Here is a 22,610-nt window from a genome sequence, read left to right as displayed (position 1 = left end):
CGGCCGCCAACCATGGAGCCCCCGGTCCAGATCTTCCGCGGGGAGCCTGGTCCCACCTGCCCGCCGAGCACCTGCCTGCCCCCCAACGGCAGCGGCTGGCTGGCGGGCTGGGCCGAGGCCGACGGCAACAGCAGCGGGGGCTCCGAGGGCGCCCCGCTCGAGCCCGCGCACATCTCTCCCGCCATCCCGGTCATCATCACCGCGGTCTACTCGGTGGTGTTCGTCGTGGGCTTGGTGGGCAACTCCTTGGTCATGTTCGTGATCATCCGGTGAGTGCGGGGTCTGGGCGCCTCAGTGGCTGCAGTTGGAGGCGGTGGGGGGTAGGGGGGTGGAGAGGAGGCCGGGTGCGGCCACCTGGACGCGGGGTGGGGCGCCAACCCGGTGGCGGGGACCCTGACCCGCCTTTGCCGGGCTCCGGAGAGCCTCCGAGGGTGGCCTCCTCAAAATAAAGTATTCCTGGGGGAGGTTTGGGGGTGGGGGGTGGGGAGCAGGCAGATCGAGCAGCCAAAAGTGTTTTGAGAACTTGTGTGACTCTTACCCGCCAAGCCCTTGCTGAAAACTGTGGTCAGGCCGAGTACTAGGGTGTGGAGCAAGGTCAACGTCTCCTGGGAAGGAAACTCGTTCCTTTGCTGGCCTTTTTGCCAGTTTGCCTGCACCCGGTCGGAGCGCTTGATTTTGTCCTCCGTAAATACTTCTTAAGGTAAAATCCAGGCCCATCGAATGCACTGGGCATAATTCAGAATTTCCTGTGACTCATCAGATTGGTGTTATGGTTTATGAAGCAAAAGTCAATATACTATTTTGAGTTGTTGATATCCACGCATGAGCCCTTTTAGCACTGAAATGTCATCTTATTTGTAAAGAATATCAGTGATTTTCGTGAATAAGCCATCTGTATTTATTCTCTTAAGTGTGGGGTGTGGAGGTTTCCAAAAATTGCTTTGCTTTTTATTTTCCACCAAGGGGAATGGAAGGTTCTGTTTTCTTGTTCTTTGGTAGAATTATATTGAAGTCGGTTTCTAGTAATGAATACCCAAATATCCACGTATATAGGCTAGTTGTCTGGTAAGTGAAATGATGCTTAGTTTCGTCTCTTTCAACAAAGAAAACAAGAAAAGAAAAAATCCCAACTTTGGCCTGGAGGCCCTTTGAAATTTATGTGAATTTAATTACTTTCTGGGAGATTTAATGCTTTGGAAATGCACCTTTGAGAGTGAATAAGGGGCTTAGGTTCCTTTGAGAAGTCCCTGTGAAGTAAAGGACACAGTCACTCTTTTTAGGGATATTTGACAGATGAAAAAAACCTACTTTAAAAAAATTCTGACTTTAGCTCTTTATTTATTATGAACCGTAAGACCATTATCTACTAGTAGCATGAGTCTTGAGAAATCATCATCATAAGAAAATGCCCATTTATTTATGTATCTAGTCATGAGAGTTTCAGGTCTTTCATCTTCATCTGTGCTCCAGAACTAAAACCCATCATTTAAGCCTCCAAATATTATAAAGCTCGTTTCACCTACAATTAGCATTTATACCTTGGTACCCTTGGTTGCCATAGTTGTGTATTGTGTTTTATAGGAATTCTGTCAGTGATGAGGAAAGGCAATGGAGGGAGGGGAGATTTTAAAAGAACATTGTTTTTTTTTAAGTCCTTAGTAACTTCAGGGCTGCTCTCCGTTAGAAAGTGATTATAGCAACTGAAAGCAAAGAAATAACAGCTGTGTTCTCAATTTCAATTAAAATGTTTCGGAGATCTTTGGTTCAGAGGCCGTTGCTTTGTAATAAACATTGTTACACAAAAAGAAGACGCTAAGAAAAAAAGCCAGCTCTGTTCCTACTTGTGTCATATTTAAGTGCATGACTAAAACAGATACATCGTATTGTTATTTGAATGAGCACCCGAAGTTTTGAGTTGGAGAAGAGCTTCTGAGTTGCTTAACAACTATTTATATAGTCCTGCAGCGTAGGATATAAAGGAATGAAGAATCCTAAAATGTGTGCAAAGACAACTCCATGGGGGAACAGTAGAGAAGAGATAGAAATGAAATATAAATACGTATAACAATTACATGTAATTATATGTAATTAATAATCACCATCATAAATAGTAATATGCTATACTTATTAATTATTCATATATTTATATGACATGTGATATATAATTATGTATATACATATACGTACGTGTGTGTGTGTGTGTGTGTGTGTGTATACACATATCTCCAAAAGATATCCAGGAATAAAACCTGCTAAAAGGGAATACATTCAGCTAAAAATACACAAAAAGTTAGCTCATTCATGTCACATCATCCATCCTCTCACCCCAGCCCCAACTACTTGGAGATAAAATATGAGAGATGAGGAGTTATACGTTCATCCTGGAATGCAATGTGTCAAAGCATTAGTTTGCTTACATCTATTCCTAAAAGGACTAAGGAGTACTTAGAACCAATTCAGATTGAGAGAGGGTGAAAGAATTGAAAAAGAAAGCCTCAAAAGGAAAGTTGGCGGACTTCGGTTTATTTCGCTCAGAAGAAGGAACTGAAGCTTGCAAGGGGTGGCTGTGCTGTTCACATCAGAGCCGAGAGCGGAGTGCGGAATCCAAAGGCGCCTGTTGTCACTGATGTTGAGAGCTGGGCGACACTGCCTGACAAGCTGGAGGATGGCTTCGGAGAGCGACGCTCTTAACAAATCATACATCGGAAAGGGTCACGGTTCAGTCATCTAGATTGTCACTCTAGAGATGGGATTTAGAGGCTTGGATGTCAGGGCCGGTGCAGGTCTGGATGGGCTGCTCCGACCCGGGGAGGAGGTGAGGGTTGGGGCAAAAAGCTTGGGTTATTTTTAGTGCCATCTCAGAAATAGCTTTCCCACCTTGAGTACCTGAACACATTGAACGTCTCAAGGTTTTTCGTCATTTCACAGGCCCAACTGCCTAATGAGGGCACAGTAACTTTCCCCTGGGAAGACCTTTCAGCACCCCAGCCTCCCTTCTTGCCAGGCTTTCTGGTTTGTGGCCTTGGGGTGGCAGATTCATCCCTCAGCCCTGGATCTGTGTCTTTGGCTGCTAGGGACACTTTGAGTGCACCCATGGGTGTGGCGCTTAGGAGCCTAACCCTTTGTGCTCTCTACCGCCCCCCTGTGTCGGTTACCTGCAGTGCATGCCCTGATACCCACCCACACCCACACCCACACCCTGTCTCGCCTGTGACATCTGAAACGGCCACCCTCCCACCACTTCCACGCAGGCAGCCGTCTCCCCGCTTGGCAAACCTGACTCATACTTAAGGGACACTAAATATATGCCCGGCTGGGAAAGCTACCTACTACATGTGAGTTATGTCTTCAGATCTTCATAGTCATAGGTATATTACCATCCCCATTAACAGACGATAAAACAAAGGCAAAGGAAGCTGAAACTGAGCAAAGTCACGCCTCGCTGATGTGGAGCCAGCCCGGCCCCGGATCCTGCCCTTCAGTCGGCTGTCTGGTTCACACTCTACCACTCTGCACACCTGTGGACACCTCCTTACCTGGCAGCCCTTCTTCTCCCAGACCCTCTTTCCTGCTTACTCCACCGGGACACCGTGAGCCATCAGTTCAGCCTGTCTCGACAGTTCACGCGCCTGCCTTGCCTTCCTGTCATGCCTCTGTCTTCCACCACACCGTGACCCCGGATCAAGTGGGTTCCTTATCTCCCTTATTCCTGTACACAACTAGTTAAATTCTGCTGAATGAAGCCACTTTCATCTTTGTCAGGGCAACGTCACAACCTGCAAGTGTATCTGACCCCAAGTCTGCCTGGTTTTTCTGTGTCTCTCTCCTATTTCCAGAAAGAGCCAATTCCTTTTCCTATTTCTCACTTAAAAAAAAAAACGATCCAAAACTAATTTAACCAATACTGACTCCTAGGCCCTCTCCCTGCACACTTCCTGGTGGGTGGGGAATGGGTTTACCAGTTTTCACGGCGACCCTGGAATCGGCTGCCGGGAGCACTCTTCCTGCGTACGTGTCTTGGTGGTCGCCCTCCCCTCATTCTTTCCCATCTTGTGGAGACGTTTCCTTCCTTCTGTCCAAGGCAGTTCCCTGCCCCTGTGAGTTAACTCTCCTCACCTCCGGCTCTCCCGGAGTCTCTGCTCTGTCAGGGATCTCCTTCCTCCACTGTCTGTAATCTGCCCACTGATTTTGTCTCTTAAGCATATGGATATACTCAGACGCCTGTCATCTTACAGGTCATCAATGTTCATAACCCTTCCGTTGTCCTGGGTTCCCTAGGCAAATGACTTGCATCTTCCTGTGGGTTGTAGGTAAGCCCCTTTGAGCGATAATCCTTCTTTATTTCCTTGACTTCCGTCCATTCCTCAGCCCAGTGCACTTGGCTTCCCTCCCTGGCGCTCCTTGACCAAAGTTAAGAACATCATTATGCTTCAAATGCTTATTTTAGGCTGGCTATCCCCTAACTTCTGTGAGTTTTTTTTTTTTTAAGTTTATTTATTTTGAGAGAGAGAGAGAGCATATGAGCACCCTGGGGAGGGGCAGAATGAGAGGGAGAGAGAGAATCCCAACAAGGCTCCGTGCCGTCAGCACAGAGCCTGATTCGCGGCTCCAGCCCATGAACCATAAGATCATGACCTGAACTGAAATTGAGAGTCAGACACCACCCACTGAGCCCCAGGCGCCTCATTCTGTGGAGACTCTGCATGCTCGACCTGTCTTACACCCCTCGGTCTCTCGGATAGCACCCTGCCCTTGACTCCTTGCCATGTCTTCTGGGTTTCTCTTGTCTGCATCACAGACCCGTCTTCCTCTTGTGTTTCTTAATTGGTCGTATTTTCCAGAGCCTTCTTGGCTCTTCTGTACTCACTTTGAATACTCTGTGCATTCATCGGGAATCAACCAGAACAGCAGAACCAGTAGGAGATGGACATTTGTTGTAAGGAATTGGGTTATAGGACTGTGGGGCTGACTGAGCAAGTCGGAAACCCTAGGGCAGGCGTCCGGAGAGGCAGGCTGCTGGCCCCAGGTGGAACTTCCGGCTCAGGGCACCGATGCTCTATATTAGTGCGCTATGACGGCCATGACAGCATGCCACCGACCGGGTGGTTTAAACATCAGAACTCGTTTTCTCACGGGGAGGCCAGAAGTCTGAGGTCAAGGTGCTGGCAGGGCTGCTTTCCTCAGACACCTCTCTCCTTGGCTTGTAGATGGCTGTTTCCTCCCTGTGTCCTCACAGGGTCTTTTGTCGTGTGTATCTGTGTCCTAATCTCCTCCTTTGATACAGACGCCAGCCATATTGGATTAGTGCCCATCCTCACATCCCCATTTTACCTTGACTTTACCTCACTTTACCTCTTTAAAGGCCCTGCCTTCAAACACAGTCACATTCTGAGGTACCAGGGTTAGGACTTGGGTGCGTGTATCTGAGGGGACACAATTCAGCCTTAAACACTGCCTACCTCCTTTCTCTTCCCATTAAGAAAACACCCTCCTCAAGCTTCAGTTTCCACGAGAATTTTGTATATATGTTCTCTTTTGTTTCATTTAAAGAAAAGTTTTGCTCTTGTGAAGATCTACTTCTTTTTAAGTTAAATGTAAGGATAAATAAGGGAAAAGTTTTTAGGAGAAACACAGACGGGATCAAAATGGCTTGTTCCTTGGTCTTAAGTTGTACCTTTCTCTTTTCTCATTAGTTGTTGTTGCTTCATTGCCACCATAATAAAGACCTGTAGGGGGTCAGTCCTCTGCTACCTTTGCTCTGAGAGAAGACTTTTCCTTCCCTACAGTTCAACCTGGGCAGTGTTGAAATGACCTAAAAGGGACAGCTTTGTAAGAGCTTGGGAGAAAAGCAAAACAAAACAGAACCACAAATATACTGTGGAAATGGTTCTATTTCTTGAACTCAAATTTCTTCTCCAAAGGCAGCCAACCCACCCAAGCTTGCTGGGCACAGAAGTGGTTCTTTTGGCAAAAGCACCTGTTTTCTTGCTCCCAGACTGGGGGACACAGTGTTTCCTCCCCAGCCACTGAGCGGAGGAGTCCCACTGGCCTGAGCCCGTCTTAGGGTACATGGCATATACTGACTCAGGTCACCCCTGAGTTCGTCTGGGTCCCATGGTTGATCTTGTATCATCAGTCCCAGAAAGCTGTGTGGCTGTCACAGAAGTGTGGAAGTATGTGAGGACGTGAGGTGACGATCAGCGTGTCTGCTGTCGTGCCTGCCTCTTTTCCATCCCTCACCGCAGGTGTATGAACACACTCTATTCCATGTTCTCTCCAATGTCAGCAGAGCCTCCCTCGGAGAGTATCTTCAGACTGCACCTGTGGAGGCATTGAGGAAAAAGCAGAGCCATACGGGTATAATTAACCTTGTGCTGCCCCCTATCTGACATCAGCCTTACCTCAGGCTTTGATTGAAAACTGTGCTCTGATTTACGCGGAGCCCTCTCTTGGAATCAACATTAAACATTTAAAGTAAGCCTGGTAAACATCGGTCCAGGCATTATTTTCAGAAGCGCCTATCTTGCGTTCCTCAAAGTAATTCTTATTTGACAAGCTCTTAAAAGAAAGAATTGCTTTCACTGCAGTTGGTGAAATGGATTAGTCAAACGGAATTATTTTCTTCCCCACGGACCGTGATTGCGGCTGAAACCCAAATCCTCATGGACAGTGGCAGAGATCAGAGACTAACTAGGTGCCCCTCCCCCTCCTACAAAAAAGGAAAAAGAAAAAGAAAGGAAAAAAACCAAGTCGGTCATCGAGTATAGAGCTCCTGTGTAGTCTTCAGAATCACTTGCTTTTTGACCTTATGAGACTTTACAGTTTTTCCTGGCCCCTGTCTTACAGTTGGTTTGAAGGGGGACTTCTTTGCGGCTGGGCGATGTTTGCTGCTCACCATTAATCACCCAGCAGTATCTCTTCGGGAGCAGTTTCTTCCTGGGAACTTGAAGCCCACGCCTTCTTCACTCCAAATGAACTTCCGGATGTGCTCAGCTGTTGTTGCCCCGGGGGGCTCCATCCTCGGTGCAAAATCCTAACATTTTATGGCTGCAGGCTGAAGCCTGTATTAACAAAAGATTTATTTATTCCCCCACGCAAAATCAGCCAATTTCTGTGTCTTTCTTTCTTTGGAAGGGGTGCTGGCTTATGTCTGAGATAAGGAAGACAACTGTAAGAGAGCAAATTTTAGGAGTAGGGATAATATTGTCAAAGGCTTGTGTCTGTGTGTGTGTGAGTGTGTGTTTGTATTTAAACACTTACCCCTCCCCTGGTCCAGCAGGTCAGATTTTAGATGAAAGACAAGAAAAACAGAAAGCATGTGATGAGTGAGGAGTCTGTGATGAATTCAGAGATCCCCAAGGAACGTATCCAGAGGTAAGGAGGGGAGATTTCAGATTAACAATGGCTAGAGTTCTGAGCGGAACCATTTTCTGAGTATTAACTTATTTAACTTCACAAGATGACCAAACTGTCCCTGCCTTCCCCCCATTGCTCCCCACCCAGTGAAGGGGCCATTTCCTTCTGATAGAGGATGGAGCTGGAGGGTAGTCATGTGTCCCTTCTGCCAACATCCTGTGGCTTACTTTAGCTATGTCAGCTTTCAGCATAAAATTGGAAAAATTCATTTAAGATACCTGTATACTTCTAAGTATCCAGATAGTCGTGCACTGGGAAACAACACGTCCATCATGGGAGACGTGTAGTTTTCTACTGGGTGGTGTTGGGCATGATACACACTCGTCCTGTGTGCACAGCTGAATACACTAGAGCATTCATTCTGGGACTCAGGGCCATGCCAACAGAGGAGGAGCAGGTCCGGGGCACCAGCTGTTGTAGTGAAATCACTGCTCTGCGTTGTCCCACCACCCTGCATGGATGGCCTGCCCGCCACTCAACACGGAGCACGTCCACCAGGCTGGCTGTCCTTCAGTGCCAGTGTGGTCACTGAGGTTGTGACAGTTGTGGGACTCAGGGACAGAGTCTGCTCCTCTGTTCTTTCTATAGCTTTTGCTCTCTGCATACGGGACAGTAATTCTGGGGAACTGAAGGGGTACATGACCATCTGTGAGAATCCATGTGAATCTGTGAATTCACATAGTGAGTATGTGAATATAGTGAATATATTCAATTGCGGAGTCAGATCAGTGGAGAAACAGTGACTGAATTTCCCTTCCTTCCCTTGAAAATTAAGAAGTGATTGCCCCTTAGTAAAAAACCATAGTTTCCATAGTAAATAACCCCAAAAGACGTATCATCGAGGTGAACTGAACGTTATCTGGAGAGTTCATGAAGCAAACTCATTATGTTTTCAAATAAACTCTTCTGAAAATCCACATCGGTAAATGATCAGTAGTTTCTGATCATTTAAAACACAAAATCTGGAGTGCTCTATATCTGGCAAACCTGTCCAGGAAAATGAATACGTCATGCTTGTTGGCAGTGTAGGAGAAAAGAGTGTCAAAATGCATCTCTCATTATGCTAGTCTTCCACTGTTGGATGAAAAGGACTGCATTTTCCCAGAGCCTGGTGTGTTAGGGGGTATTGGGACCCTAGTGCACACAGCCCCAGGGTTGTACAATGGTGGCCTGCTTGTGGGTCAGGAACATTTGGTTCACCAGACTAAACAATGACTCTTTGGGTGCGTTCTCTTGGCCCTTAGTTAGGTATTTGCTGGATTAAAGGAGTCTATTCAGAAAAATGACCATTAGGGTGTTTGTTTCATTCTGTTGGAACTGTAGTTTCACAGTGTTATACCCAAGTTTCCAATATCGTCCCCAAAAACCAAAGACTGCCAGGGAGACCGAGTCATGCATGCAAAACGGGCTTAGGCTGGCCGAGCCCAGCTCACAGACTCTACTGGCACAGTGGATCCATGCTGAGAGCCCCGAACATGGCGGGGCAGGGCCTTTATGGGTTTGGGAAGGAGGAGTTACAGGAAATTGTGACACAGGTACAGGGGTCCAATCATTATTATACACTATTATTGACAGCAGGTTTAACCATTCACATTGCCTAGAGTATTTGTTACTTTTGGCGGGACCCAATCACAACATTTAGAGTGTTAACCAATTACTGAGTGGACCCAGGACCCAGGACCCTCACGTAGGGTGTAACTAGCCTTCTAGGCCCGCCCTTAGAAATGTTAAGTGTGTTAGCTGGCCTTTCCTGATTGGGTGTTACAAGGGTGGTCCCTCCTGCCTTGGGCAATGTGTGCCCTTCTATTGTCTCATAGAGTCAGTTTCAGACCTGTCCTTACAACAGCGACTCAGAAGGCTTAGATTTTGCTTCCCACTGTCTCACTCCTTTGTGGTCTGAGGCAGGCCATTCACATCCTCTTTACTGTTTCCTCTCCCAAACAATGGGTATTGCTTGTGGGAAAACTCCGGCACTGTAAGGTATATGACAGCCTTTGTCCATTGAAGGGCGGTGCTAATGTTCTATATTAGGATTCCCGAATCATGCCCCATTTCCTCCTGTCAAATGTTTATTTTACCCTCCTGATGCATACTTCACCACACTTAGCAGAATGGTTTTCAACCTTGAACTGCTGGAAGAAGCAGAAGTCACAGATTCACATTATTTCTCTGATAAAATTTTTGCCCTCTGAAGAAAGTTTGGGGTGCACAGCCTTGACTTCCTTTATTTATTAGGTATAGAGTCCAAGAACCCCTGAGAATCAGCTCTAAGCCGCTTACTCTTCCAAAGAAGTGGGGGCAGTGGTATCTTATGGGATTGTAATGCAGGTCATTAGGACTGCGGCGGCTAATTAATGATAATAACAGCAGCAATGATGACAATGATGATGGCACTCAGTGAGCAATTGTCAAGTGCCAAGCCCTGTGCTGAGTACTTTGAGAAACCATCTCATTAACTGTCCTTAAACAGCACAACAACTTTGCCAGATAAAGTTCCGAAGACAGAGTAAGTCCTCAGGGAACCCTTAGCACAGCGCTGGCTCCTCTGTGGCCTGACGCCCTCTTCCTCCCCCAGCCAGGCTCCCAGTGCTGTGGTCGTTAAAACCTCTCCATCCAGCTCCTTCTCAAAGCGCAGCCTCCTATCCAGGTTTTCTCTTCTTTAAAATGTGCCCTGCACATGTACCCCAATGTTCCTAGTGGCACTGTCAACAACAGCCAAATCATGGAAAGAGCCTAAATGTCCATCACCTGATGAGTGGATCAAGAAGATGTGGTTTACATACACAATGGAGTACTACATGGCAATGAGAAAGAATGAAATATGGCCATACGTAGCAATGTGGATGGCCCTCGAGAGTGTCATGCTAAGCGAGATAAGTCAGGCAGAGAAGGACAGATACCATATGCTGTCACTCATAGGTCTAACAGGAGAAACTTAACAGAGGACCATGGGGAGGGGAAGGGGGGAAGAGGGAGAAGGAGGGAGGAAAATCATGAGAGACTCTTGAATACTGAAAACAGAGGGCTGAAGGGGGAGGGGGAAAGGAGACGGGGGTGACGGGGATGGAGGAGGGCACTTGTGGGGAAACCAACTTGACAATAAACTACAAAAGAAAAATAAATAAGTAAAATGTGCCCTGATCTCTTCACCACACACTGATCCTTCCCTTCTGTCTGTCCCTCTAGTTCATGTTGTAATTTTTGACCCTGATGGCTGAAAAGCTCCCAGGGTGCGGTCTGTATGTTGAGTTTTTCGGTCACGCTCCATGCACATTATGTTGCTGTGTATGGAGCAGCCACTGAAAAACGTGCTGCAGTAACGAAGTGACAAAGACAAGGGAGGAAGCTTGACTCTAACAAGAGAGAAGAGAGGATGTGTGTATTGTCAGCATGGAGGACAACTGCAGGTAGGAGCTAAAATACCTGGAATCAACAAAATGAAAAACACATACATATTTACAGATGGATGATGATTAGCCATCAAGATGATGGCTATATTATGCTGTCATAAGCTAAAAAGGAGCTGCTGATTGAAGAAGCATCATTTAAATTAAAAAAAAAAACAATTTATTCATTCTTGGGAGAGAAAGAGCGTGAGCAGGGGAGGGGCAGAGAGAGAGAGGGAGACACAGAATCTGAAGCAGGCTCCAGGCTCTGAGCTGTCAGCACAGAGCCTGATGCAGGGCTCAAACTCACCAGCCACGACATCATGACCTGACCCAAAGTCAGCACTTACCTGACAGCCACCCAGGCGCCCCATCATCATTTAAATTAAAAAAAAAAAAAGCGCACTTGGCCAGTGTCCCTCGACAGTCAGGGATGCTGATAATCCAAGAATAGGCCCTTCTTCCTGCACCTTGTCAAAGGACAGAAGGCACGCAGGAAGGCCAAGAAGTCATCTTGTGGGGCTGCTGTGTCCCAAGGTCAATGTTCCTTCCACTCATTTCTCTCATGGCAAGTGCCAAGCTCTCCCAGGAACCCTGCCTGGTAACCCTGTTCCTAGTAGCTCAGCACATGGCTCTGTTCGTGTATGGCTGCCAGTGTAAGAGCACCTCCACCCCCTCAGTTCTCTGCAGACCCCTGCCCCACCCCACCCCAGTTCTCTGTAGAGAACTACAGTAGGAAGGTCTTGAGTTAATGTGTGACGGGGAGCATTTCTTACTCCCAGAGACCCCCTCCGCTGTGTCGCCAGGCGATGACTTTCCTCATGGCCTGATCCATATACCTTATCGTCATTTCCAGGTTTGAAACATTGACAAGTGTAGCGAGGACAGCCCCCAGACTTTGCTCTCTTAGTGCCATATGCTCCCGTGGTGTGTAAGCTAAAAAGTGCAGCCACTCGCTGCCAGCCCACCTCCAGCTTCTCCATACAAGCCAGAACTTCCCACGCAGACGGTGCCATTTTACTTGAAATATTTGCCAATCTCTGTAAAGCAGTGTGAAGGAAATGGAAAATCATTTCCTATCTTCTGGTAGTAAGAAAGTTTACTCCTCCCTACCCCCCTTCCTCCAGGGACATCTGACAGAAAGGACTAACTACTATCTCCATTTGAGTAAATACAAACAATCCCTGCACCTTCGACCAGACTGTCTTTGACCATGAGGGTCTTCTCACACCTTCATAGGACCCAGTCCAGTGAGGTCCCTAAAGGACCATCAACAAATAGTCATTGAACTCTTAGTTGATTCACTACTCAGAATTATACCTGTCAGTTCTCCCTTTCAGTGTGGTAGGCTTAGAAGTATGTGTCTTCTAGAAACCTGAGAGAGGGGCCCTACCTACCTGCTGCCCCTTCCAGATGGTCCCACTGAGCTCCTACCTTGGCCAACACCAGGAACATCACTTTACTCCCTTTAGTCCAACTTGCTTTGTTCATATTAGGAAAAAGACAATAAATCTGGCTAAACTTGAGGGACATTTGTGAGAATCAGATAAAACACATGGAGATCAAAACACTGGGCTTTGTACATCAATCGAGTGCTGGAGAGATTTAAGAATGTAGAGACTGGTATCTGCACCCAGATTTCAGTCTTTTAATGCCTTTTTAAAAAAGTTTATTTCTCTATTTTGAGAGAGACAGAAAGTGTGCCCACATGCATGTGTCAGCAGGAGAGGGGCAGAGAGAGAGAAGGAGAGAGAGAATCCCAAGTAGGCTCCACACTGTCAGCTCAGACCCCCACACCAGGCTCCATCTCATGAACTGTGAGATCATGACCTGAGCTGAGATCAATAGTCCTACTACGCTCAGCTGACTGAGCCACCCAGGCACCCCTTGTGATGCCTTTTACAACCATATGACTTTGAGAAATGCCCAGACCTCCAGTGATTCTCAGTGGCCTCATCTGTAGAATAGGGGTATGGTGACTCCCACGTGGGGACTGAGTGGGAGAAATATGTGGGGTGTGCAGCAGAATCTGGCACAGGGGGTATTTGAAAGCAATGGTTATTAAGACTGCCATCGTTAACACGAACCACCTCAGAATGAGAGTGAGGTGGTGACACCAGGATGCCGGCAGATCTGGGTTCTCCATGGGGGGTGTCTCCTGCTCTGGCAGATGGTGGCGGTGGCCACTCCCACATGAATGGTTTGGGAAAAGCTTGTTTCTCTGGGAGCAAGGATTTTTGCTACAATTAGTATAGTTAAACATTTGTGTGATTGGTCGACATTTCTGTTACAGGAGCTCATCTCTCTTATTCGGAGATCTGATGACCAGGTTTGAATTCTTTAGAAGTTCAAGGCTTAATTTCATACATTTAGTTGTTGAAAGTATTTTTGAAAAGTAAATCACTCATCATTTTATAATTACTTAAAGATGCATGTCATAATTTTTCATATAAGTTTTTTGTTCTAGGTAGTTTACATATAGTATAAGGGGTTAACATATAGTATAATATTAATTTCAGGAGCAGAAATTGTGATTTATCACTTACATACATCACTCAGTGCTCACCACAAGCATACTCTTTAATCCCCATCACCCATTTAGCCCAACCTCCCCCCCCCACCTCCCCTCTGGCAACCCTCAGTTTGTTCTCTAAGGTGAAGAGTCTCCTGTAGTTTGCCTCCCTCTTATTTATTTTCCTTCCACTTACATTCATTTGTTTTGTTTATTAAATTCTACATATAAGTGACATCATATGACATTTGTCTTTCTCTGACTTACCTCACTCTAGGATAATGTATTCTAGTTCCATCCATGTCATTGCAAATGGCAAGATTTCATTCTTTATGATGGATGAGTAATATTCCATTGTAGATTCCACTTCTTTATTCACTCATCAGTCGATGGGCATTTGGGCCCTTTCCATATTTGGCTGTTGTTGGTAAAGACGTGTTATATTTTATTGTAACTTCTATTTTGTCCCATTCACGTTCTTCTAGCATATAAGGTCTCAGGATCATTTTTACTGTTTCCTTTTATATTCAAGCTGAACCATGGCTCTAACTAAAAGCTAGGATCCTCTCTCCTTGTGGTAACTGATGGCTTCCACCTCTGTAAAAGAGGGAGAGGGGTTGAAGACCATGAAGTAAATTAGACATATTTTCTGGATCAGGGCCATTCCGTTAATTATCTCAGGAGCTCTCTAAGATAAACATTGTATTTCCATTTTATAGATGAGAATCTGAAGCCCAATTTTTAGTGACATATCCAAAACCTAACGGTTGGTGGGAAATAAGGACTGTAACTCAGGTTGACCCAACTGTGTAAGGCAGGGAACATCGTCTAACTTCATAAAGCAAAAGGAGAATATCAAGATCACTCAATCTGAGAGAAGTTAAAGGTTAAACAAGCTGACAGCTTTGTTAACCTCAGGGATTTATCAGGGAGAAAATGGGAAGAATATAGGAAGTCTGCCTGTAAGATGCACTTTTCAAACATAAGACCGTATCTTAAAGAAGACAATATTTGAACAGATAGCCTTTCAGTCTTGCTCATTGGAAACATTTGTTCTGTTCTGTCTCAGTAAGTGGACCCAAGTTATCTGTGCCTTTAGAAAGCCTAAGCCCAGAGCACTGGTCATACACTTTCTACAACTTATAGACCACTTAGTAATATTTGGGTGAAAACTGTAAGAGTAAAATATGACATATTTTAAAGTAAACTCCTCATGCTCCAGATTAGAGCACTGCTTAAATGGCAGAGCGTCAAAATGGAAGCCAGGAGATACTGTGTGCCAGTGTTTTCCATGCCTCCATCCAAGCCCAGACAAACCATGTCCTCACAAGAAGAAGAGAGAGGAAGGGAGGGTGGGGGGTGAGGGTGAGTGGGACATTGAAAATGAAGTATGATCACACATTCTGAGTCAGGTCCTCTACTGCCTTTATGGCCATTTGGTTTTATGATCTTTATGTAACAGGAACCGAAACTCAGGAAAGATGTACACTGAATCCAGACTCAGGGTGATCCGACTTCACAGAAGGCCACTCTGCCTCCCAGGAAAGCCACAACCGTTCTGTCATAACCTGTGTGGAAATTTATGTATTAAGAGATGCCCTGGCACTAGTCAATAATAACCATTGACTTTGACTTTAGAGCCAAGGCAGCACTTCTCCATATGACATCTCCTTATAAATGACCTTTGATGAAACCCAACGCCATAACATTAAGAAAGTACATGGGGGCGTGGCTGAATTACTTATGATAAGGCCTACAGATCTGAGGTGTGTAGAAGTAATTAACATGGATTTGCCCTAACATACCTTAGCATTTGGCCTCTGAAAACCTGCTGATACCATTTGGAGCATTTCTTTATTAAAAAAAAAGTTTTTAAATGTTTATCTATCTTTGAGACAGAGAGAGACATCGTGCAAACAAGGGAGGGGTGGAGAGAGAGGGAGACACAGAATCCGAAGCAGGTTCCAGGCTCTGAGCTGTCAGCCCAGAACCCTATGCGGGGCTTGAACCCTTGAACCATGAGATCATGACCTGAGCCAAAGTCAGACGCTTAACCAACTGAGCCACCCAGGACTTCCCCCCCCCCCCCTTATTTTTTCATTTGGAACATTTCATGCCCTACAGATCCCTGAGGGAGTGTTCTCTAAGTAAAACAATCCTTTTAACTCAGTTGTAGTTGAACATGGAATTGTGCTAAACGTCCCGTTATAATGGAAAGAATAATTTGAGCTTAAAGGTAATCTTTCTGACCTGGTTTGAAAATTAGAACCAGGGGGAACGGAGGAGGGAGAGAGAGCTGGGGAGAGAGAGGGATGCAGAACTTGAGAGACTATTGAAAGCTGAGAATGAACTGAGGGTTGGGGGGGAGGGGGGAGGGGGGAAGACAGGTGGTGGTGATGGTGGTGGGCACTTGAGGGGAAGAGCACTGGGTGTTGTATGGAAAACAATTTGACAATAAAATATTATGGGAAAAAAAAAGAAAATTACTGTCCCCTCAGTTGGAAGAGGATACAACATTATGTGCTTTAAAAATCTCTCAAGATGAGAGTAAAGGAAAACCGAGTTGTTTCTTTTTAAATTTTTTAATGCTTTTTATTTATTTTTGAGAGACAGAGAGAGACAGCTGGAGCAGGGGAGGGTCAGAGAGAGAGGGAGACACAGAATCTGAAACAGACTCCAGGCTCTGAGCCAGCTGTCAGCACAGAGCCCGACACGGGGCTCGAACCCATGAACCGTGAGATCTGACCTGAGCCGAAGCCGGACGCCTAACCGACTGAGCCACCCAGGCGCCCCCCCCGAGTTGTTTCTTAACTCCTGTGCTAGATTACATTTCGTGCTATGATGTTTATAAAGAAAAACTCAGTCTGCTTTATTTACATCATGCATTGAAGATGGAAAACTAGTGACACAGTGACCAACAAAATCAACAAACTTAGTTGTGTTTTAGCGACTGAAATTGAATGTATTTTATTTATTTTATTTGTTTTTAATTTAAATCCAAGTTAGTTAACAGATAGTGTAATAATGATTTCAGGAATAGAATTCAGTGATTCATCATTTCCATATATGACACTCAGTTCTCATCCCGAGATTGTGAATGTATTTTAAAAGTGAAAGCCAGAGAAAGGGGAAGCCTCTCACACTGTCGGTGGGAATGGAAACTGATGCAGCCACTATGGAGAACAGTATGGAGGTTCCTCAAGAAGCTAAAAATAAAACTACCCTGTGATTCAGCAATTGCATGATTAGGTATTTATCCAAAGGATACAATAATACAGATTTGAAGGAGTCCATGTGCCCCAATATTTATCAGCACCAAGCTCTAACCTACTGAGCTAAACGGCCAAGACACTACCCCAATATTTATAACAGCATTACCAACAATAGCCAGACTATGGAGAGAGCCCAAATGTCCATCGACTGATGGATGGATAAAGAAGATGTGGTATATAAATATATACTAGAATATTACTCAGCCATCAAACAGAATGAAATCTTGCCATTTGCAGTGATTTGGATGGAGCCTAGAGGGTATTTATTATGTTAAGCAAAATAACGCAATCAGAGAAAGGCATATGATTTCACTTCTATGTGGAATTTAAAAAACAAAACATGTAAGGGAACGGGAGGCGGGGGAAGAGAAGAGAAGGAAACAAACCACAGGAGACTCTTAGTGATAGAGAGCAAACTATGGAGTGACCGAGGAGGGTGGATGGGTGACTGGCTAGATGGGTGGGGGGAGGGCACTTGGGCACTGAGTTCGACTCCTGAGACCAATATTGTATTGTATGCTAACTAACTAAAATTTAAATACAATAAAATGAAATTGAATTAAATTTAAAAAAGACCATTTTCAATTTTCAAGAGGCATAATCACAATGATGGATTTCTCAAAATAACCCTGAGGAAAAGCTGAGTATGTTTTATCTTTGTTTTATGCAGTGAAAGGGAAAATACAAATTATGTAAGAAATGTTTAAGGCCAAGCAACTCCAGATAGTGTTAAAATGAATTGTCAGTCACAAAATAAAGATCTGTATTATACACAAGTCTGTCCAAAAGTTCTATATGTATATTCATGTATTTATGTGTTATCTTTTGCCTTTTAAAATTTAGATATATTTTGAACACAGCATGAGAATAAAAGCTAAGTAGAGATTTTTGTCCATTTATGTACTACTCCTAATATCTAGAACAGTCCTTTTACATATTAGACACTCAATAAATATATAAAGAATAAAAAATGCAAAACAAATTCAAGAATTTTGACTTTGTCACAAACACATTTACCTCATGGATTTTCCATGACAGTGAAGAGAAATGACCTTGTTTCTTGTCTTTTAGATACACAAAGATGAAGACAGCAACCAACATTTACATATTTAACCTGGCGCTGGCGGACGCCTTAGTTACTACAACCATGCCCTTCCAGAGCGCCGTCTATCTGATGAATTCCTGGCCATTTGGGGATGTGCTGTGCAAGATAGTCATTTCCATTGACTACTATAACATGTTTACCAGCATATTCACCTTGACCATGATGAGCGTGGACCGATACATTGCCGTGTGCCACCCCGTCAAGGCGTTAGACTTCCGCACACCCATGAAGGCCAAGATCATCAACATCTGTATTTGGCTCTTATCATCATCCGTTGGCATATCTGCCATAGTCCTTGGAGGGACCAAAGTCAGGGAAGGTAAGGGCCATCCTGTCACCTCATCTTACAAAACCTGACTTCTAATCAAATAAACTTTTACTGTGCAAGTGAATAGGACACACCTCTAGGGGGGAAACCAAAAGCCAATGGAAATATTATGCCTAAGTCCATGGAAGATGGGAAACACAACAATTCTGTGCTTTCTAATGGAAACATAGGGTAGAATAAAGACATTACCCAGATATGGACGCTTAACCTATCAGCTGTTCTGGAAGTGCTTATCAGAGTCTGGAAGAGGGAGAAGGAAGCAGGGAGCCTCAGGCATGTGGAGGTCTAGAATACGGTTACATTGCATCCTGGCGATTCTAAAATATACCTACTCACTCTTCTTTCTCCCCCAAAGAGGACCCTAAATCATTAGAGACCTATGCTAGCTCTTTACTCTTGTTCTTTAGGCATTAATCTCCGTGTCACTATCATAATAGCTTCATCTGGCTATAGGACATTCAAAATTGGGCTCACAGAAGGATGACAGTACACATGAACAAAACTTAGATTTTGTACATATTATTTCTTACCCTCTGCAAACAGGATACTTGATGTTTTCCCAGTATTTCTAAGACAGTGGTTCTCACCCTGGGCTGCATGTTGGAATCACCTGGACACTTTGAGAAAATACAGCTGATCCTTGAACAGTGTGGGGGGAGGCACCAACCCCATGCAGTCAAAAGTCCATGTATGGCTTTTGAATCCCCAACACGTAACTACTAGTACTAGTCTACTATTGACCCGGAAGCCTTACTGATAACATGGTCAACTCACATGTTTTGTATGTTATATGTTGATATGCTGTATTCTTACAATAAAGTAAGCTAGAGAAAAGGGAATGTTATTAAGAAAATCATAAAGTAGAGAAAATACAATTATTGTACTGCGCTGTATTTATTTTTAAAAATCTGCATATTGTGCACCTGTTGTTGTTCAAACCCAAAGAAACTGGTGTTATTCAAGGGTCAACCGAACTGATGTCTGGTTCCCTCCCCTGGAGGGTCTGGTGTAATTGGCCTGAGGTACCATTTGGGTGTCAAGATATTTTAGACGCCCCCAGACTACTCCGACCTGTAGCCTGGGTGAGAACTGCTGTTGGGGCAGTTTTGCTTGGAAATTCCTTGGGACAAAGGGAGCAGAGCCATCCCTTTCGACTTTACAAATGTTAGTTCTTGCTATAGCAGTTCTCTAAATGCTCTAGTTTATTAGGGAGGCTATTGCTACCTGGGAATACAGATAATTGAATACGTGTAGGAGGGGACTTACCAGTTCATAGAAGGGCAGGTGCTAAAATCATACCTTATGTAGCATTGCCAGATTTAAAAAAAAATTTTTTAATGCTTACTTTATGAGAGACAGTGAGAGAAAGAACCTGAGTAGGGGAGGGGCAGAAGGAGAGGGAGACACAGAATTGGAAGCAGGCTCCAGGCTCTGAGTTGTCACCACAGAGTCTGACGCAGGACTAGAACCCACGAACCATGAGATTATGACGTGAGCTGAAGTCAGACACTCAACTGACTGAGCCACCCAGGCACCCCTGGCATAGTCCAGATTTCTGATGAAATGCAATCTTTTCCCTTTTAAACAATAAAATGAATTTTCAGTTTCACCAATGCAGGTGTTAAGGTCTATTACTTGAGTAAACTTTAAGACATGTCAAACTTTATCCGAGAAATATTTTAAAATAGAATTAATTACACACAGGGTTTTTTTTTTTCTTCCTGCATACAACAAGTGGAAATAAAGTTGCAGGAGACTTTTCTGACCCTGGGGTGTTATACTTAATAACTGGATTCAAGAGGATTCATAGACACCAGGAGGACTAGAAGAATGGCCTAGATAATCAAAGAAGCTGGTGATTTTCCCCATGGCAAATAAAGAACTGATTTTAATATTTTATGGCATACTTGCAGACTTAACCACTACCCTCCTCTAATCACTGCCTGGAAATGACATCCCGGAAGCAAATGGATCTCAATTCGGTTTCTGAAAGAGAAAATGAAGATAGATGTAGGTTTTCCAGGAAAGAGTTGCTGTAGATGAATGTGTGCAGATGCAGTGGGAGAAAGGATCAACCAGTGTCAGGGGAAGATTAATTTGTGCAGCAAATAGAGGAGAAAATGGGAGAAAATTAAAGTAGTCTTGTAGGAGGGCTCCGTTCTTTCTTTGTTTCTTTTATTTTCTAAAGCAGATTTTCATGTGATGAAAGATTGTCTCTGGACTCATTTTGGAATCCTGAATGACACCCCATGTCCAGACTCTTGGAGAACTAAGAGGACCATTTTACACAATCTCTGTGCCCTGCAATTAGAGCTGAATGGTATTGGTAGTTTATAGTGTCGTGTTTGTGGAGAACGCTCACCAAAGAAAATCAGGCATCGGTTGTGTTAGAAACGTCCATCTGGACAAAATACCTGAACTAATACTCTGAGTTTCTTCCTGGTTTCTTTTTGGTTAAGAGCACAGATTTTGAAAGCAAGCTGCTTGGAATTGAATCCTGATTTCCCCACCTACGGACAGTATCACTTAGGAGACGTTACTTGGACTTCTGTGCCTCAATGTCCTCATCCACAAAATGGGGGCAGATAACAGTGTCTCCCTCCTAGAGTGCTCTCCAGATCTAATGAGTCGGTCATGGAAAGCAGGGCCTGTGTCTAGGAAGCACTTGATAAACGTTAGCTCGCATCTTTATCTGACCTGATGGTTTTAATGGGTCCTGCCTTCCTGCTTAGGTTTACCAGCATCTACTGGGTATTCATTCAATATCGAAGACTCTTGTGTACAGCAAAATGTGCACGTTTTGGGCATAAGACGTTAAATATACATGTGTGTACCATCTATTTTGGGAATTCGTAGTCTGCCTATTACTATTACCATAATAACTAAGTTACTGTTATGGCTACAAACAGAAATACAAAATACAGATACAAAATAATTCTTAACCAAAAGCATACACAGGGGCACCTGGGGGGCTCAGTCGGTTAAGCGTCCGGCTTCGGCTCAGGTCATGATCTTACGGTTTGTGGGTTCAAGCCCCACGTTGGGCTCTGTGCTGACTGCTAGGTCAGTGCCTGGAGCCTGCTTTGGATTCTATAACTCCCTCTCTCTCTGAGCCTCCCCTGCTTGCACTGTTTCTCTCTCTCTCTCTCTCTCTCTCTCTCAAAAATGAATAAAAAACATTAAAAAATTCTAAAAAGCATACACACAAGGAAAGCTTTAGTTTGGGTATTAGAACTAACTCTATAATTACAGCAGCCTTGAGATATTCAGACATGTGCCCCAAAAGAAAGCTATGGCCCTCTACTATTAATATGAAAGCAAAAGAAAGACTAGTTTGTAGAAAAACCACTTTATTATAGTTGACATGTGAAAAGCTGTGCATATTGAAAGTAAACAACTCAGTGTGTCTGAAGATAAATATATACCTATGAACCCACCATCCCTTCAAGACCACAGACATTTGTCACCTGAAGTCTCTTCCTGCCTTGTTTACTAGGTTTCTTGCCTGATAAAATGTAACAGAAGATCTAGGCCTTAGCTGAACTACCTCAGATATGTAGTTCAGCATTGTCAATTACATGTGTTCTCCGTAGTAGATTTCCAGAGCTTACTTGCATCACTGAAACTTTGTGCCCTTTGACCATTGTCTCCCTTTCAGCCTGCCCCCAGCTCTTAGAAACCACAATTCTGGTCTCTGCTTCTATGAGTTTAGTTATTTTAGTTTCCATATATGAGGAGATCATATAGTATTTGTCTTTCTTTGTCTGACTTATTTCATTTAGCACAGTGTTTACCAGATCTATCCATTGCCACATTTGGCAAGGTTTCTTTCCTTTGTTATTTATTTATTTTAATGTTTGTTTATTTTTGAGAGATAGAGCATGAGTTGGAGAGGAACAGACAGAGAGGGAGACACAGAATCTGAAGCAGCTCCAGGCTCTGAGCTGTCAGCACCAAGCCCAACGTGGGCTGAACTCACAAACTGCAAGATCATGACCTGAGCCGAGGTTGGACACCCAACTAAATGAGCCACCCAGGCTCCTCAAGATTTCTTTTTTTTAAAAGACTGAATAATAATCCATTGCATGTGTATATTACTGTGCACCATACCCTACCTTTTCTTTATCCATTCATCTGTCGGTGGACATTTAGTTTTTTTCCCCCATATCTTGGCTATTGTAAATAATGCTACAGTGCATGTGGGTGGGCAGATATTTCTCTGAGATACTTATTTCATTTCTTTTGGATATATACCAAGAAGTTCAAGTACTACCGTCTGATAGTTCTAGTTGTAATTTTCTGAGGAGCCTCCATACTGGTTTCCAGAGTAGCTGCACCACTTTACCTTCCCTCCAACAGGGTCCTTCTCTGCACATCTTTGCTGACACATCTTCTTTTCCCCTCATTTTAAAAAAATTAACAATATCAGAGAGGTCGAGGAGTGAAGGTTGGAGGGAGAAAGATCAGGTAAGGAGAGAAAAAAAATTAATAATAGCCACCCTAACAGGTATAAGGTGATGTCCGTGTGGTTTGATTTGCATTTCTCTGTTGATTAGTGGTGTTGAGCATTTTTATATCCCTGTGGGCATTC

General features: G+C 44.2%; 1 protein-coding gene across 1 annotated transcript in view; it reads left to right on the top strand.

The window, feature by feature from the left end:
- Nucleotides 1–12: 12 nt before the first annotated feature.
- Nucleotides 13–22,610, top strand: part of OPRK1 (opioid receptor kappa 1) — a 32,485-nt gene continuing 9,887 nt past the window's right edge. The window contains exons 1-2 of the mRNA XM_029923845.1: nt 13–269; nt 17,658–18,010. Coding sequence (XP_029779705.1) covers nt 13–269; nt 17,658–18,010 — 610 coding nt within the window. The remainder of the gene's footprint in view (nt 270–17,657; nt 18,011–22,610) is intronic.

The sequence above is a fragment of the Suricata suricatta genome, chromosome 15 (assembly GCF_006229205.1).
Source record: "Suricata suricatta isolate VVHF042 chromosome 15, meerkat_22Aug2017_6uvM2_HiC, whole genome shotgun sequence".
Lineage (NCBI taxonomy): Eukaryota > Metazoa > Chordata > Mammalia > Carnivora > Herpestidae > Suricata > Suricata suricatta.
This window is presented reverse-complemented; position numbering and strand designations above follow the sequence as displayed.